Genomic DNA, 19,091 nt, shown 5'->3' with positions numbered 1-19,091 from the left:
GTGGTTGCCGTAAGCCCACAGGGAACAGTTCCAGGACGGCAGGACTAGTACCTTTACTGGGGTAAAAATGACAAAAAATTTCAAATGAACAAGTACCTTTACTAGGGTGAAGGTACTAGTTTTGGGAAGACTTCATCGACTATGTAGGAGTACAGCAAAGTAAACAGGCTCCGGTGATTAAACTCCAGAAGTGAACTCGAGGACGACATGGCGGCGGAAGGTTTTGGGGAACCGAGTCTTCCGGATGCCAAACTCCAGTCTTCTCTGCGAGGTACTCCTGCAGAAAAAGGCTGAGTCCCGAGGACGTGCCTCCCATTCCAGACACCGACGGTGATTGGATAGGAAGCGGCAGCAGCTGCTACCAGTTAGCAATGACAGCTAGCTGCTACACTGGCTATTGTATGCAACCCTGGGTTGTCCAAACGTGTAGCAAAGACGGCCATATTTGGTGAGGTAAGGGTCGACTGTTCATCCGTACATTCTTAAGGCATACGTGCTTTCGTCGCAGGCTAACGAAAAAAAAAAGGTCTCTCTGTTCCTTTTGCCTCTAATTGTCTCTTAATGTCAGACGAAACCTCTTCAGTTCTCCATACAACCCGGGGAAACATTAGCAAACTCTTGCTTCATCTCAGGACAATTTTTCCTCCACATTGTCTTTAATAAATTCACTCTCAGTAAAAGGTTTTCAGTGCTTGGCGATCAGCATTGCTTCCTCGTAGCTTGCCTTTGTGGCATTTTCATTTGATTGGTGGACTCTTGTAAAAAAGCGCCGCTGTGCCATTAAAAAAGCTTACAGTTGCTTCAATCTTTCACCACATTTGTTCCCAGTTAGATTTCTTCGTCTACCGGTGCCTCGTCAGGTTGAATTCCTTGAAAACACCCACAGTCTCCTGGCGTGTTCGGCGGTTGTTTTGTATTTCAGTGAAAAGATACTCAAATTTCCACTTGTCCCGAAAGTTTGCTTTCAATGTTCCTTTGTTTTTTTTTGTTTTTTTTTTGTTACAGTCGCCATTTTGAAACAGGCTGGAAAGTTCACACAAGTTTCCCGCGGCGAGTGTGGCCGCAGGTCTACCGCCATCGTCTGGTGAAATAAAAAACATCTTTTTGCGCGCTGTTTTATACTCTACTCATCAGTGCTAGCGGACGCACTGCTAGCATTGGTGCACAGCTTGCAGGTACCTACAGGTACTACTTTTGGGAAAGTAGAAGTACAAGAGAGTAAACAGGCTTGATTAACGGCCAGATGTGAAGTCAAGGATGACACGGAGGTTTGGAGGAGGAGCGTTTGGGGGCGCGACATTAGCTGCTACCAGCTAGCAACGACAGCTAGCTACTATATTAGCGATCATATGTGGTCGCTGGAAGCCAAGGGGCAACAGTTCCAGGACGGCAGGCCTGAGAGGTACACCATTTGCAGGTACCTCACTGAAAACTCCAAATTTTTCTGGGGTATAGCTACTATTTTTGGGAAAACTTCATTAAATGAGTCGAAGTACAACGGGATAAACGGGCTCTAGTGAGTTTTCCGGATGCCAAACTCCAGTCTTCTCTGCGAGGTACTCCTGCAGAAAAAGGCTGAGTCCCGAGGACATCCCAGAGGCATGGTTAGCTAGCAACGACAGCTAGCTGCTACATTACCTACTGTATGTGGTTGCCGTAAGCCCACAGGGAACAGTTCCAGGACGGCAGGACTAGTACCTTTACTGGGGTAAAAATGACAAAAAATTTCAAATGAACAAGTACCTTTACTAGGGTGAGGGTACTAGTTTTGGGAAGACTTCATCGACTATGTAGGAGTACAGCAAAGTAAACGGGCTCCGGTGATTAAACTCCAGAAGTGAACTTGAGGACGACATGGCAGCGGAAGGTTTTGGGGAACCGAGTCTTCCGGATGCCAAACTCCAGTCTTCTCTGCGAGGTACTCCTGCAGAAAAAGGCTGAGTCCCGAGGACGTGCCTCCCGTTCCAGACACCGGATAGGAAGCGTCAGCAGCTGCTACCAGTTAGCAATGACAGCTAGCTGCTACACTGGCTATTGTATGTGGTAGCTGTAAACCCTGGGTTGTCCAAACTTGTTGTACCTCACTGAAAACTCCAAATTTTTCTGGGGTATAGCTACTATTTTTGGGAAAACTTCATTAAATGAGTCGAAGTACAACAGGGTAAACGGGCTCTAGTGAGTTTTCCGGATGCCAAACTCCAGCCTGCTCTTCGAGGTGCTTTTGCTCAAAAAGGCTGAGTCATGAAGACGTGACAGGGGGCGAGTACCGAGACGTACTCCTACTCGCCGTGTGCACTCGGACGTGCGTGAACTCACAAGCGTCTGAAACCTCCGGCCGCTACCGCTCGCTACTTCAAATTCGGATTACCGGATCGGCTGAGGCGAGCAGAAAAGTCCGATGCAATCAGGGGTCGAGGCCGCGGGAAGTCCGAGTCGGCCGAGTTCGTACCTCGCTGCTTGAACTCTTTGTCTTGTCCACATCTGCCGGAGGACGCCGGATCACACCTGGACCCTCGCGGGGAGCATCGCCGGAAATTGGAGCCAAAGTGTAGTCGCCATCAGGAAGAGCAGGGTGGAGATGATAAGAAGGGGAGGGTAAGAGGAGCCTCGTGGAGGAGGAGGTGGAGGTGGAGAAGGGCGTTGAAGGATGGGAGCATCTCCTCCGTACTGATTTCCTCTGATTGGTGTTGCTCTCAAACCCCTCCGTCGGGAAAGAACAACAATAAAGAGATAACAAATCAGCAGGAAATACTGCTGGCTCCGCAATTAGTCTTTGGGCCAAAGTTCTGATTGGTTCCCTCCCTGTGTGTGCGTGCATGCATGTGTGTGTGTGTGTGTGTGTGTGTGTGTGTGTGTGTGTGTGCAGAATTGATCCCTCACTCAAGATGTAATGGATCGTGTCACGGCCTCCTCTGGGTCCGGAGAGGGGGAGGGGAGCAGCTAGCGTCGCTCGCGATGGTGAACTGTAGCTAGCATTATTAGCACTGTTAGCTAATTCATAGCTAATGGAGCTTGCAAAGTTGCACTAGAGCTACGACAGTATGATTTAGCTAAGCGGCACTTGCGAGGGTGAACCGAAGCTAACATGCTATGATTCAAATCGAGGTCGAGATGCTATCACCCAGTGTGACGATGCTTGCAATGTTGAGAAACCAAGCTAACATGCTAGAAATTACATTTTCCAAGGTGAACCAAAGCTAACATGCTAGATATTAGCTAAGGGGTGCTTGCAAAGGTGAACAAAAGCTAACACGCTGGAGATTAGCCAAGCAACGTTTTCCAAGGTGAACTAAAGCTAGCATGCTAGATATTAGCTAAGTGGTGCTTGCAAAGACGAAACTGACGCTAACATGCTATGAAATAGCTAAAAGGCACTTTAGGCTAACGTGCTATGAATTGACTAAGCAGAGGCAAACTGATGCTAACAGGCGATGACTAAGCTAAGCAGTCCTTGCAAAGGCACCCAATGCTAACATGCTATGAATAACCTAATTGCCAATTGCAAAGGCAAAATGAAGCTAACATGTCATGAATTAGCTACAAGTTGCACGCAAATAGGAACTAAAGCCAACATGCTATAAACTAGCAAAAGGCACTTTAGGCTAACGTGCTATGAATTGACTAAGCAGAGGCAAACTGATGCTTACAGGCGATGACTAAGCTAAGTAGTCCTTGCAAAGGCACCCAATGCTAACATGCTATGAATAACCTAATTGCCAATTGCAAAGGCAAAATGAAGCTAACATGTCATGAATTAGCTACAAGTTGCACACAAATAGGAACCAAAGCCAACATGCTATGAATTAGCTTCTTGGCGATTGCAAATGAGGATTAAAGCTAACGTGGATTAGCTAAGCGACTCTGGACGAGCATATAGATGGAAGGCTTTACGGTGCGTTCAGGTGCACTCTGGTTCTTTTTTAACAAGGAGATGTCGTAGCGGGAGAGCGATAGCGGCGGCGGGAGGAAGGAGGAGGAAGGGGGGAGCCGTGGAAACTTAAAGGTCAGAACACAATGAGTTCCCATCAAGATGGAGGCCGGAGTCAAGTGGCGTCCGGCGGCACATTTTCTGCTAAATGCTAAAGGCCAGGCGGTGTCGCCTCCTCCGTCGGCGCCGGCGTCGTCACGGAAACGTCCTCATCATGATCCCAAGGTGTCCCGAAGAAGCGTCTCCTCTTCGGTTTTGTCCGACAGCGAAGTACCCGTGAGCGCCTCGCCAAACTTTAGCGTTTACGGCGCCGCCGACGTTCCCGTTCGAGCCAGACGCCGGTTAGCGCCTCCCCGCTTTTTGTATTTACATTTAAAAATAAAAAGACGAAGTAGTGCAAGAAATAAAAAGCTAATCCGAGATGAATGAAGGTGAAAAAAAACGCAATATTTTCCTCGCGGAGGCGACATCCGCTCAGAAGGCACGACCATAAATAACCACATATTTATACATCTTTATATAGAATTATAGATATCTAGATAAGTTTCTGCTCAGGAAAATACAGGAAATCATGCAAATATAACACTTTATTTCGTTTGTCGTCGTCGTTCCACCTCCGGATTCTCTCGATAATTACAAGGAGTCATTGCACAGCCCCCGACCATTTACAGAAAAGAGACCCACCCGCGACCCCTGACCCCTGACCCCTGACCCCTGACCCCTGACCCCTGACCCCTAGAGTGTCCCCCCCTCCCCCTCCCACCACCACCACCAAGAAACATATATAGGTAACAGGCTCAGTAGAAAAGAAACAACAGTTATCTGTTCCTACAGTTTGTACAAAATTCACAGGTTCGCTTTTTGTTTTTCGCTCGCCGCCGTCGTCATGGCGACGGCGAGGGTGGGACCAAACCGCCATAGAGAGAGAGAGAGAGAGAGAAAGAGAGAGATGAGCGAACACGCCTGCCGGCTGGTCGGGACGGGAAAGGGTCCGTGAACGCAACGCTATTCGGGTCTGATCCGGCGGCGGCGGCGGTCACGAGGGGGGGTCACAGTGAAAGCGTGGGAGGTCATGTGACCCACAGGTCGGGTTCGGGGTTCGGAAACGGACGGCAGTGAGTCATCGGAACGGTAAATACGGAACTGGCAGGATTTTTTTTTTGTTATCTTACAAATGAAACCGCGATGCTAACAGAGTGCGAGCTAATAATGATGTAATAACCATGTTATTACATGTTATTACAGCATTATTACTTGATGACAGCGTCGCTGCCAAGTAATCTGCTTCTGTGCGAGTGTGTGTGTGTGTGTGCAAGTGTGTGTGTGTGTGTGTGTGCGGTGACTATCTGGTGCTATCCATGAGCCGCTACTCACTGGGAAAGTACCAGGATGTCAATGAGCTCGGGGTGGGAGCTTTGTCTGTGTGTGTGTGTGTGTGTCTGTGTGTGTGTGTGTGTGTGACGGATTACATCGCAAGTGACATTCAGGGCCGCGCAATTAACGGATGGAGACCAATTAAAGTACCCCCGCTCCGCCAATTAAAACACAGTCGGCGCCGCTGACCCCTCCTCGCTCCTCCTCGGACGGCGTGCGCGGGCAGGGAAGCGATATCGCCGCCGAGATGAGGGTTTTTTGCACGCGAGGCGGGAAACGTTCTTTTTTCATTGGCTAATCGAGGCCAGGATGAGGAGGAAGATGGCGGCGGGCGTGAGAAAAGGCTGCGGATTATAATCCCATGAGGGAAGGCGGCGGGCGGCGTGCGAGGAATCGGCAGATTTTGATTAACGTCACGTACATGATCGGTTTCTGGGGAGCGCGTTGAACCCCTACACACACACACACACACACACACACACACACACACCACGGTGAGCGCAGAGGTCAGAGAAGGTCGGGGTTAGGATTGGATAAATCTGGATTACTGAGAGGATGGAGGAGGAGGGGAACATCTGGGAAAGAAACAATGATGGCAAAGTAGAAAAGGATGGATGAAGGCTGTGTGTGTGTGTGTGTGTGTGTGTGTGTGTGTGCGTTCCACGTTAAGATGTTCTACCAGTGTTTAGTTCTCATCGTCCAATCTGTCTAAGTGGTTGGTGGAATTGATCAGCAGATTCTCATGCACACACACACACACACACACACTTTGTCATCCCATCAGCTACACTGATGAAGCTAGCAGGGGGGGGCGGGGCTAAGATACATGTGGGCGGGGCCTCTTCAAGCCCCGCCCCCTTTGGACCCCCCGCTGCCACGCGCGAAAAAGCCGACGTGCGAAGCGGACGCAGCTAACACTCGTTGTACCCTGCTAGCATTAGCATTAGTGTTAGCATTAGCATTAGCATTCACAACAGCAAATCCTCTCTACTTGTCGGATCGATTGATATCAGAGAGGAGAGGCGACGCTATAGAGGCTGTTCTCGAGACGTGCATAATCATGTGCACGCGCACACGTGCACGGCGTGCACGTATCACCCACGGCGATGTCACCCATCCTGTACTTCCAACGCTACAAGAGGCAATTAATGAGAGCATGTGTTCTTATCTGCTATCGAGCAACCTTGACGCCGCCTCCCGTCACCCCCGGCAACCGCCGCATCTTTGTTAAAATCGAACCATCGTATGTGTGTGTGTGTGTGTGTGTGTGTGTGTGTGTGTGTGGGAGCAGGTGGCGGGGGGTCGGACCCGTGGCGTTCTGGCAAAAATGGCCGCCGCTGACGCGATCAGAGTGTGTGGCGGTGCGTTCAGGCGCGCGGGGGAAGGGTGGGAGATTCGGGCGTTACTGTTCCGAAATGTGTGGATATTAAATAAAGCACGTACATTGATAAGGAGAAAAAATAAAAGATCAAATGTGTGTGTGTGTGTGTGTGTGTGTGTGAGTGACAGTGAGTGAGAGAATGAGCACAGTCGCACTGAAAGGCTCGGCGGACTGAAAGGCAGATTAATTAAAAATGCTTCAGATACTGGAGCCGCAGCCGTCACTCGAGGAGGGACACACACACATGCACACACACACACACTCACACACACACACACACACACACACACACACACACACACACGGTGACGGCTGGACAACCCTGCGGCGAGTAAAAGCTGAGGAGAATCTCCAGATTTAAAGGATTCGCCGGATTCGAAGCCGCGGCGCCGGCTTATGGCGCCGTGCACGGCACTGTGCACGCCGACATGCACGCCAACGTGCACATCACCATGCACGACGGCAATATTAAAAAAAAAAAAATAGGGACGTCTTTCTTCTGAAGCCGGTGTGATTAAACATCAGACCTGAGCGAGGCCGTCGCCGGCGGCCATCTTTGAGCGCTAACGCTACACGGCGAGTCTCAGGGAAGGGGGCGGAGCTAAAGCGAAGCATGGCGGGGGCGCATGACAACACGGCGACCTTCGGGGTGACCCCGTCCTTCGCCAGCGAACAGGCGGTTCGGCAGATCGGGAGAAAAGAAAGAAAAGAAAAGAGTTTTCTCTCCCACGGAGAAGGTTTGGTTCCACGCCGCCGCCATAAACCCACCATTTTGGCACTTTTTAAGACCGTGTGTGTCTGTAAACGTGGAAAGAAACACTAGTCAGTACGTCGTGTCAGTGTGTGTGTGTGTCTGTGTGTGTGTGTGTGTGTGTGTGTGTGGAGAGGTGTTCTCACATTTCATGTCCATAGTGTTAAACTAGTCTATTCAAACACATACATTATATTCATTGATTCTCTACGTGTGTGTGTGTGTGTGTGTGTGTGTGTGTGTGTGTGTGTGTCACAGTTGACCACCGGTTGAAGCTCCTCCAGGTTTAGCTGTGTGTTGTCTTTTTTTCCTCGGCGTCGATCGCGTGGCGTTCGCTCGTTCGGCCGCCGGTCACGTGATGGGGCTGAGACGTCCGCGGTGGGCGGAGTCAAGGTCGATGATGTCATCGTGATGTCACCGACGTCCTCCGGTGACATCATGGTCACAAGACCCGGGTTAGGCTCCGCCCATCCGCATGCCGGGCATCAAGCATGAGGAAGTTGTTTTTTGGGTTTCATTGAAAAAAATGAGCACACACACACACACACACACACACACACACACACACACACACACACACACTCCACACTTATTAGTGATCCAAGAAGAAAAACTACATCTATATAACACAAGTGGGATGAAAACCCTGGCGAGTACTGCGTGGTGCCATACTACAAGAGTACTACAATAGTACTACAAGAGTACTACATGAGTACTACATGAGTACTTCAAGAGTACCACAAGAGTACCTCAAGAGTACTACAAGAGTACTACAAGAGTACTTCCCAATCGTGCACACTGAAAGTTCTGGAGATGGGACTCGGTATTCACGGCGTCCAGCTCTTGCCGCCAGGATGGAGTTAAAAGAAAAAAAAAGGGGGCGGAGCTTCAAGGAAGACTTCCGGGCGTCGGCCTCGGACAAACCCGACGTTTTTTTTAAGTGAAAAAAAGAGGCGCCGAAACTCGCCTGGCGAAAGTGGCGGCGGGCAGGGTGGTTAATAACAGTGTTATAACAAGGGGGGCACTGCTTATTACACTGTTATAACAGTGTAATAACTGTTATTACACCGTTATAATGTGACAAATACTTCCTGGTTTTGAGCCAATCGGAGGTCGGAAAGGTTTATAACGTTCTCGTGAAAAGGGATGAATCTCGATGAGAAGCCCGAACCCACCTGGAATCTGGGAGTTTGTTAGCGAAGAGGGGGTTCGGAGGCGGTTCCCGGGAGAACCGCATGTTGTGCTGTACAAGTTCGTTGTTTTTTTGTTTATTTTTCCGAGAAGCCGAGGCGGCCGGGCGTCCCCTCGAGTCGCCTGATGATCGACCAGACGGGAGGGAAGGCACGTGGCGCGAGGGCGGCGGCGGAACGAGGTAACAAGCTCCTCCATGAAGAGGAGGCAGGGATGGGATTAGCGATGCTAATGTTAGCATCCGGGGAAACCGCGGCCTGTCAATCAACCCGGGAGCAGCAGATCATTCGTCACCCTGCGGGAAATGGCGGCGGCGGCGGCGAGGAAGACGAGCAGAAGATAAAGAGAAATAAAGAAGAAAAAGCCACCGCATTTAATTTCCACCGCAGCCTCTTCCTCCTCTAATCAATCATTAATTTACCCCATTAACACGAACGGAGGAGAAAATAAAAGGAGAGATGAAAAAAGAGAGGAAAAACTCAGGGGGTTTAATTACTTAGACCTCTGGAAAGGAAAGGTTTACACAGAGGAAGAAGAGGAAGGAACTTGTCTCGCGAGGACGTCTCTTCCTCCTCAAGTCACTTCAACTTAAGAAAAATAATCACTTTTGTCCCTAAAACTGATCAATCTGATCGATATAATCAAAGATATCATCGAAATGAACTGGATCAATAATTTCAATATTAACCAGGTCGTCATTATCCGTAATAACTGGATCAATATTGGTGATATAGACTGGATTATCAATATTGTCTTGATCAGCATTATTACCCGGATCAATGTAACTGTTAATATTTGGATCAATATATCAATATTGGCTACACCCTGTGTCGTTATATTGTACTAAACTATGAGGTGTCAGTGGGGATTGAGCTGTTTTACTTGTGCCATGAAGTAGTACTATGAAGAAGTAGTACAACAAAGTAGTGCCACAGAGTAGTACCAAGACGTCGTACCGTCGTGAGGTATGAGCCTGAAGTTGTACTGCGAGGGAGTGCCAGGAAGTAGTACCGAAAAGTAGTGCCATGAGGTAATACCACAAAGTAGTACCACAAAGTAGTACTATGAAGTCATTCTACAAAGTAGAACCGTGAAGTAGCACAATGAAGTAGTATCAGAGTAGTAGCAGGAAGTCGTGCCATAAAGTAGTACCAGCAAGTAGTACCAAAAAGTCAGAAATGAAGTGGTACAGTGAAGTAATATCACAAAGTAGTACTACGAAGTCATTCTACAAAGTAGAACCGTGAAGTAGTACAATGAAGTAGTGTCAGAATAGTAGCATGAAGTCATGCCATAAAGTAGTACCGGTAAGTCGTACCAGAAAGTAGTAAATGAAGTGGTACAATGAAGCAATACCGCAGAGTAGTACCATGAAGTGGCACCAAAAAGTAGTACCATAAAGTGGTACAGTGAAGACATAACACAAAAAAGTACCACATAGCAATACCAGACAGTAGTACAACAAAGAAGTATAATGAAGTAATACCAAAAAGGAGTACCGTGAAGTAGCGCAATGAAGTAATACCACAAAGTAATCCCATGAAGTGGTACCAAAAAGTGATACCGCAAAGCCGTACAATGGCGTTATACCACAAGGTAGTGCCAAAAAGTAGTCCCAAAAAAAACTAGTACCACACTTACTTCCCTCCCAATCCTTCTCAAAAGAAACAGCACACAGTTCCCTTCTTCTTCTTCTTCTTCTTCTTCTTCTTCTTCTTCTTCTTCTTCTTCTCCTTCTTCTTCTTCTTCTTCTGGTACAATTGTGCTTTTTACAGACTGATAAGGTTGGATACGAAAGAAAGAAAGAAGAAAGAGAGCAAGAAAGAAAGAAATATGCAACTCCTGCAAGTCTTGAAAGAGTGCTGGACAAGCAGGTTGCATTAGGCTGGGCAGGCTAGGGCTAAACACAGATATTTACATTTACACACACACACACACATGCATGCGCTCACACACACTCACACACACACACACACATACGGATATAAACTTTCCCCACCTGAGTGCTTACCTTTTGTGCTAAGCATCATTTCTTAGCTAGCCTAGCAAGAAGCAGGAGGAGGCATCTCAGCTTCTTGTTCCCACCGCCTCACCCCCCCTCCCCACAAATCACACACACACACACACACACACACACACACACACACACACCGTATGTACACGCCCACGCACCGCCGGACACGTGTAACCGGGTGTTCTCGGATCGATGGGCGCGCCCGGCCGACCTGCTCTCCGCCGGCTCCCTGCCAGGGAGTACAATTAGCCCGATAAGTATCGCTAATGTCCTCCCGCCGGGGAGGGAGATCCACGCTCCTCTAAAACAAACGCTCCTAATTCCTCATCCTGCGCCCTCGTTATCTCCCCAAATGACGCCTCAATAGGAGAACAGGTGCTGCGGGGGGCGGGGGAGGGGCGGTGAATGGCGGTTTGATGGGATTAGCGAAACGAGGGGAAGCGGAGATAGCTTGGCTACACTGCGCCGCTAATGAGGTAGAAGACCCTTTGTTTGTCGCCGCCTTCGCGTCGCTCCTCGGAGGAAGCGGCGAGGAACCAAAGCGCCCGGCGCCTCTCCGGGTCCCAAGTCAGATTTGTCAAGCGGAAAGAAAATCCCGGAACCCCCCCCCGACTCGCCCGGTGAAGCCGCCCGGAGATGATACCTGCGTGACCCTCGACGCGGCCGGAGAACGACGCGCCGACGGACGCCTCGGATGAAACGCGATTTTTGTCTTGCTACATTAACACCCATTCCCGGTTTAGTCCGCTGGTTGGGATCCGACCCCGTTAGTCCACCTCGGTGGGGTTCACAGCTTCTGCTGGGCGGAAACCCCCTTCCAGTAGTCCAAAATGTCATGGAGGTCCTCGTCCTTGGCGAACTGCACCTTCTTGCGCAGGGCGTGACCCGCCGCGATGTAGGACGCCTCCTCCCTCGGGCTCTTCTTGTAGGGTCGGAATCGCTCCCAGATCCGCAGTGTGCTCTCAGAGGAGTACTCCGGGCTGGAGGAGTAGCCGGAGTTGTAGTTGTGGTGCCGAGAGGGGGACAGCTGGGAATAGGCGGCGGTGGCGTCCCTCTTGGCGCGACCGAGAGGCTTGAGGAAGGAGGCCTTCTGCGCCGGAGTGGGTGATTCGTTCCCGCCCTCGTAGTACAGCGCGGGGAAGGAGTGGCGGTGTTCAGAACCGTGGTAATCCGGTTGGACCTCCAGGTGCTGCTGCTGCTGCTGCTGCTGTCCGGGTCCGGCCGCGCCGCCACGACCTCCGCCGCCATTACTGCACCCCATGCCGCCTCCGTTTATGCTCACCCCGCCGCCGTTCACGCTCCCCACTCCGTTCCCATTGCAAGCCCCTCCGCCGCCGCTCCCGGCCCCTTCGACACAACCGACGGGACTCCCTTTTTCCGTAGGGTACTTTGGAGGGTCGCTGCGCTGCTCCGGAACCTCCACGCTGTAAACCCTGGCGTTCTTCGCCGCCGCCGCCGCCGCCGCCGCCGCCGCCCCGGCATTGGCGGCACAGCGGTTCTTGGCGGCGGCGGCGGCGTCGGCGCTCAGTTGCCTCTGGAGGGGCCGGACGGCGTTGGCCGGGGGAGGGTCGCGGTAGGGAGGGGAAAGGAACCCCCCGCCGCTGATGCCCGGCCGCTCGGACAGGGGCATGACCAGGGGCACCGGCGCCATGGACGGCGGGAGCTGAGGGTGAGGATGGGGCAGAGTCGGAGGCGGAGGGTGGGACTTCGGGTGCACCTTCGGGGAGGACGCCATAATCTGGTCGCCCGGGGAGAGGGGCAGGAGGTTGCGGGGAAGGGAGGTGATGCACGCCGGAGGCTGCGGCGAGGAGACGGCGTTGTCGGCTGTGGTCGCAACATTAGCAGAGGCATCCAGTTTGAGGGCGTCGATGCAGTTGTTGATGATCTGGTTGACCTTGTCCACCTCCTTGGCGATGGTGGAGATCTCCGACGCTGAGCCGCGGCCGTCGTCGTCCGAATCCTCCCCGGCCTCGCGTCCGTTTTCACCCCCGCTTCGCACGTCCACGGCCACTTCCCCTCCGACCCCGGCGCCTCCGGCCAGCCCTCCCTCCCCCGCCATGCCCGCGGTCCTCACGTCCATGTAGTTCCCTTTTCCGGCCATCGCCTCCGAGAAGGCGGTGGCCATTTTCTCCACCTGCGGCAGCGTGGAGAGGCGGGAGGAGCTGGTGTTCGCCGAGCCGTGGAGCATCCCCGTGCTGGAAGAGGCCGACGGGGGCAGCTTGCTCCCGGCCCCGCCGGCGTGGTGGTGCTGGTGGTGGGCCTGCTCCTGCAGACGCTGCATGGCGCCCGGGTCGCCGGCCACGGCCGCGGCCGCCTCCGGGCCGTATCTGGGAAGCGCGGCAGAAACACTACTTACAGCATCCCGTCGTAGGCGGACAAGCGAGAGGAACCTACCGCGCCTCTTACCTCATCTCCAAGATGGTTTTCTTCACGCTTATCGCTTTCTCCTTCTCCTCCTGGATCCGCCGCCGCCTCAAGCAGTAGTAGACCAACCCCAGGACGATGACCATGCCGAACAGACACCCCAGGATGGTCATGATGTAGTGGGTGGTCGTCGACGGGTTGGCTCGCGGGTCCTCCGGCCCCACGGCTCTGGTGGTGAACGACAGGCATGTGTGGTTGTAGCGCTGGGATTTGCTCGCCGAGGCGACGCAGTAGGTGTAGTTGGTGTGGGGCCTCAGCTTTTCCAGGGTGATTATCTCCTTCTTCATTTTCAGGGGCATGATGTCGGTGACGAAGGTGTGGTTGTACTGGGACAGGATGTACATCTTGCTGTACGGCCGCGGGATCTGCACCACCACGTAGGCCGTGTAGAGGGACACGGTTTGGAGCCTCATGGTGATCTGGTGGCTGTAAGGGGGGTCGGCGGTGGACGTGGTGGTCGGCTGGTGGTACAGCCCCTGGTCCGGGTTGTCCAAGCCCAACCCCGAGCCGTCCAGGTCCGGTCCCGTGGAGGACATGTCCGGTATGCTCACGCCGTCTTTGCACCTGGACGACAGAATGACCCGGGCGTTCCTCCCGTGCCCCGGCAGCGGGCCGAGGAGCGGGTAGCCGGTCAGTTCGCGGGGGGTCTCGCACTGGAGCCGGTCGTAGGTGTGGGTCACGTTGTTGAAGGCCTCCAGCCAGTTGAGGAAGCTGTAGAGCTCGCAGCCGCAGTGGAAGGGGTTCCCGGCCAGCTCGCAGACCATCAGGCGGTTCAGGACGGTGAAGGTGGACGGGTCGAGGCGGGCCAGCTTGTTGGAGGACAAGTCCAGGCTGCTGAGGCTGGGACACTCCCAGAAGGCATTGGTGGCGATGACCTCGATGAGGTTGTGTTGCAGGAAGAGGCACTGCATGCGGCCCAGTCCGCGCAGCATGCCCTCCGTCAGGTTGCTCAGCTTGTTGTAGCCCAGCTGGAGAATCTGGGACGCAAACGACTCCGATGAGAAAGATTGCAAAACTCGACCCCCGGTGCCGAAAAGCGTGAAAGCTCCGCCCCGTCCCTCCCCACCTGCAGGTTGGCCTGTCCGGCGAAGGCACCGTCTTCGATGTAGCTGATCTCGTTCTTGGTGAGATTGAGGTCGGTGAGGTTGGTGAAGCGGTACATGGAGGTGAAGAGCACCGCCTTCAGTTTGTTCTCGTTCAGCCTCAGGTCATGGACCTGGAGGAGACAGGAGACGACCCTCAGGGTGATGAATGGTCAAAACACCGCCGCCACACACACACACACACACAAACACACTCATTCACTCACCTCAATGTTTCATTCAAGTGTTTTCATGAAAGACTCCCATGGCTTTCACCTAAAAATGTCCTGTTTTCATACACTATCTGAGCCTAGGGCAATGCTAAGCTAACAAACAGACTGAGCACACTTTCTGCTAAACTGCCATGATTCACTTCAAACTATTCTTGATAAAATATAAACTTTATCCGTGTTATATTACGCCTCTCTCACCCATCTTACTCCCCTTTGTCTTTGTCCTTTATCTTTTGTCTGCTCCCTAAAGGGGTCACAGCAGCCAATCATCTGCCTCCGTCTCACCTTCTCTTCACCAGCCACCTTCCTGTCCTCTCTCCCTTCATCCGTAAACCTCCTCTCTGGTCGTTCATGACAGTTGACCCTCGGTACTAAAAAAGGTCTCCACCTTCTCCATGTCCACTCCCTGCAGCCTCCTCTAGATGTCCCTCCACCTGTTCCCTGCTCTCACAACAGGTCACACTTTCTTCTGCAACCATCACGGTCCATGGAGATTCCTGTCTAACCTCATCTGTCAGCCTTGCGTTACCATAGCGAACAAGCAGGGGCTCAGAGCTGCTCCGTGATGTGAACATCACACCCCACTTTCTTGCAGATTGCATACATGTCCTGCGCCGGTCTAAGTCCTTTCTAAGACCTTAAAACACTTGATAGCCTTAACTTTGACACATTATATTTTATTGTATTTCTTATTCTCCCTCCTTCCTACTATTATCTATCATTGTTATGTTTTACTTGAAACTCTGGCACAACAATTTCCTTCGGGATAAATAAAGTTGTTCTCATCTTATCTTATCTTATCTTATCTTATCTTATCTTATCTTATCTTATCTTATCTTATCTTATCTTATCTTGTCTTATCCTCATAAGCAACCATAGTTCTGCTCTTCACTCGGTCGCTTTTTATAGATCTACAAGCGTACAGTGAAGCTTCCTCTGACATTACACCCTTAAATTTCAAGTGAAATGGCTCGCCCGAGTGGCGGCGGCGGCGATACTGACCGTGCTGTTGATGTGCTGCGGAATGGTCTCGTACGGCGGCTGGTTCTGGCTGCAGATGGCCAGCCAGACGTAGCCTTTATCGCCTTCTATCAGCCAGCAGTCGCCCATCACCGCGCCGGGCAGGGGGAGGAGCAACAGCGCAGGGAGGAGGAGGGCCACGAACAGGCAGGAAGAGGGGCAGGACAAACTGGCCATGACTTCTGATTATATAGATTTGTTTTTGGAGGTCGCCTTGGTAGAGAGGAGAAGGGACGCAAGGGGTGGAAAAGAGAAGGGAGGCGGAAAAAGGCGGCTCCAGCAACTCGAGTCTCAGGAACTCGAGTCTCAGCAACTCGAGTCTCAGGAACTCGAGTTTCAGCAACTCGAGTCTCAGCAACTCGAGTCTCAGCAACTCGAGTCTCAGCAACTCGAGTCTCAGCTGAGACAGAGGGGGCGCGAGGTTATCAGAGGCGAGTTTGACGCACGGCGGCGAGTGCCGTCCCCATCTTAGGTGTTCCACGTCGAAGCTCTGCGGAGGCCGTCTCCCCAGCCGGCGCTCATGGCCTCCACGTCCTGGTGCGAAAGTGGTTCCCCCTCTAGAACGACAGGAAGTCTGGAGGGGAGGATGAAGAGGAAGTTGTTAGCATAAAAAGAGATAATTATAAATTGATGCAAGGCACGTGGACAGCTGGACGGCACTTCAAATGTACCGCCTAAAGCTGAGTTCACGGCGCACAACTGTAGCCACGGCGGCACCTGAAGGCATTACATTCTCGCCAGGGCAACTGTGTCCACATGAGTCGCAGTTTAGAAAGTAAAGCTGGAAAACAGCTAGCTGTCGCTCTTGATAGCGCAGCTATCTCCTGCCCTCCATTACTGGAGTCCACTTTGGCTCCGCCACTCGCCAGTTGTTGTTTCGATCATCTCATTCAACTTCTGACGCCACTTCCTGTTTCCCGCCCCCTCTTCTTCATCGGGTGTGGGCTACACGTGTTAGCAGCAGGGTCGCTAATCGCCTCGCGTCGGCTCAAAGACTCAAATGCTCAATTGTTTGACTTGACGGGATCCTGGGCAAACCCGTTCTACGGACGGGAGTCTCTGGATTTTAAGAACGATAAAAGGTGAAAGAGTGACGCTGTGCTCCGTCCGAGCCACTCGCCGGACGAAGGAACGATCAAAGAAAAGTGGGATGGAAGGACGGGTGCAGGAGGTCGGCGGGGGGCCAAGTGTAACAGCAGGGGAGTTGTAGTTAGCAGGTCTGAACAGGGTGACATTTTGGCAATTTACCTTTCTCGCGGGGATTAGCCGCGGATTAGGCTCCTAATCCGGCGTGAAATATTATGCATCTAATCGCCGCAGTTCAGACTCCCGGAATTTGTTTGCAAAGTTTCTGATTTCCACTCACCCCGCCTTCCACGCCCAACCCCAGGAGAGGAGCCACCGAGCTACAAGGCCGCCGGCGCCGGGTTAATAGATTCTCCTCGCCGCGCACTCGGATGGGATTGTCGTTGTAGTTTTTTAGTCACAGGCTACATCTCAACCTGGTGGAGGCGTGTTGAGCCGCATTTTGTAAAAACAGTGCATTTTGTAATAAACGTCCAAAATGTAATAGCTTTTTCATTTCATTTTGTAATAAAGGCGCATTTTGGAATAAACTGCCGCATTTTGTAAATGCACACAAAATGCACTTGCAACTTTTTTATATTCTAGGAAATGTAATAACATGGAATTTACAGAATATGGTGTACTGATAGTGATTGCTAAGTTCTGCTACTAGGCAAATACAGTGATGCTAATAATAGGCCTAGCTTTTGCAAATACTTTAAAGTAAAATAAAATACAATTAACAAACAAATGCCTTAGAATTGTTATTACATAATGCACCATGTTATTACATTTCCTAGAGAATAAAAAAGTTGCAAGTGCATTTGGTAATAAATCTTCTCAATATGTAACAACTTATTACATAATGCGGCAAAATTTATTACAAAATGCGTTGGGGCAGTTTTTTACAAAATGCGGCTTTATTATAAAATGAAATGAAAACGTTAGTACATTTTGGATGTGTATTACAAAACGCACTGTTATTACAAAATGCGGCTCAACAAGGCGGAGGCAAGAAGCTAACACAACAATGCTACAACAAACTCCACGCTGCTAGTGGACCCATCCACCTCTTCTTCTTCTTCCTCGGCACTCCCGGCACTTTAGTCCACCTTCCGGAAGCTCCTCCACCTCCTTCGAATTCTCCCGCCAAATGGATCTTGACAATTCAATTTCCCGCCGCAGGGCCTTCAATTTGCCTCCCCCTGCCACTGTTGTTGTCTTCATCGCCCCCCAAAAAAAAGCAACCTGTATTGTACAGCTCTGGTTCAGTGGCGCAAAAGCTCCCAGCTTCCCCTTGGGTAATTAGGAAACTCATTTATTTACATTGCAGCTTTTCCATTTTCCACCCGTCTCGCGTAAAAGCAAATCGGCTTAAAGGGCGTTTCAATCTCCACTTCCTGCGGCCATCTTTGTTTTGGGCGGCGAGTCGCTTTTTGTCGTCGGCTGATATCTGAAGCTCTGAAGAAGAAGTAGATCTTGTAGCTCGCTAGTGTTTCCCCTGTCAGTCGGTTTCCCCGGCAACCAGGAAAACAGATGGCGTTGTCATCTTTGTTTTGATTTATGTGAGTTTGTGGCGTCGTGTTACGGGGTGTTTAATAACCAAGACGTCACATTGAAATGTTGTAAAAAGTAATGAGTCACATTGAAGAATTGCTAACGTTGTAATAACTAACACGTTGCATCGAATTATTTTAATATCGAACAAGCCGTCATGAAATTGTAATAACAAGCCAGTTGCATCACAACGTCGTACTAATATTGTTAACAAGTTGTGTAATGAAATAACCAACAAATGACATTAAAAATATTGTTAAAAAGCTGTGTCGTAACGTCGTAGCCACTAGTAACTAGCAAGTGAGGCAGCAATATTGTTTACATCGTGTTATTTTAATAATAACAAGTTACATCATGGCTTTGTACTAACCGACAACCATTTAGCTTCATTTAGCATCCATTTAGCATCTTCCATTATTTATCACTTCCAGTTTTAATTTAAAGTCCAATTTGAGAAGTTATTTCACTTCTCTATGTATAGAATCTTTCCATTTTTGCAATCAGGTTAAAAAAATGTAAGCAAACAGATTGAAAGATAGGACTTTTGCTACTTGACTGTTTTTTTTTTTTTTTCGCTAGCGTATTAATAATTTTTTACATTTTTTGACATTAAAAGGTGAGGCCTCTCATCCCGGATGTGCAAGGTTGTTGTTTGTTGATGTTTCTATATTAAAAATTACTAAACTCCGCCATCGTTTCCTCTCAAAATAAGTAAAGAAGCGCCACACGCCCCCTTTAGTGAGGCAGAGGTACTGGCTGCCTCCCCTCCTACTTTTTCACCGCGCCATTTTGTCAGATGACATAAACAAAAATGCAATACCGTATTTTTCGCAGTTATAATCCGCCTTATATATGAATTCTTACACAAATGGCCGACGGCATATATTAAAAATGTGTCCAAACATTACATTTCAGACATACAGAGATCAACTGCATGTGCTCAATGTGGGAAAAAAAATGAGTTCAATCCAGTTTGTGAGGAGTCGGGGTCTTTCCGATGTATTTGAAGAGGAAAAATAGTATCAATATAATAACAATAATAACATGTATTTCATATTTCCAGTGGACAAA

The 19,091-nt window shown here is 50.4% G+C and overlaps 1 protein-coding gene across 1 annotated transcript; it reads right to left on the bottom strand.

Moving 5' to 3' along the window:
- Positions 1–4,713: 4,713 nt before the first annotated feature.
- Positions 4,714–15,575, bottom strand: LOC147228201 (protein phosphatase 1 regulatory subunit 29-like). The gene is made up of 4 exons (XM_086156123.1): positions 15,381–15,575; positions 14,130–14,279; positions 13,046–14,040; positions 4,714–12,966 (listed from the first exon to the last, which is right to left on the bottom strand). The coding sequence occupies exons 1-4, from the start codon at positions 15,573–15,575 to the stop codon at positions 11,427–11,429; spliced, it is 2,880 nt and encodes a 959-aa protein (XP_086012249.1). The 3' UTR covers positions 4,714–11,426.
- Positions 15,576–19,091: the final 3,516 nt, after the last annotated feature.

The sequence above is a fragment of the Fistularia commersonii genome, chromosome 12 (assembly GCF_037954325.1).
Source record: "Fistularia commersonii isolate RoL2024-O1a breed Wild chromosome 12, RoL_Fcom_v1.0, whole genome shotgun sequence".
Lineage (NCBI taxonomy): Eukaryota > Metazoa > Chordata > Actinopteri > Syngnathiformes > Fistulariidae > Fistularia > Fistularia commersonii.
Note: the sequence above shows the minus strand (reverse complement) of the source record. Positions and strands in the feature narration are given on the sequence as shown.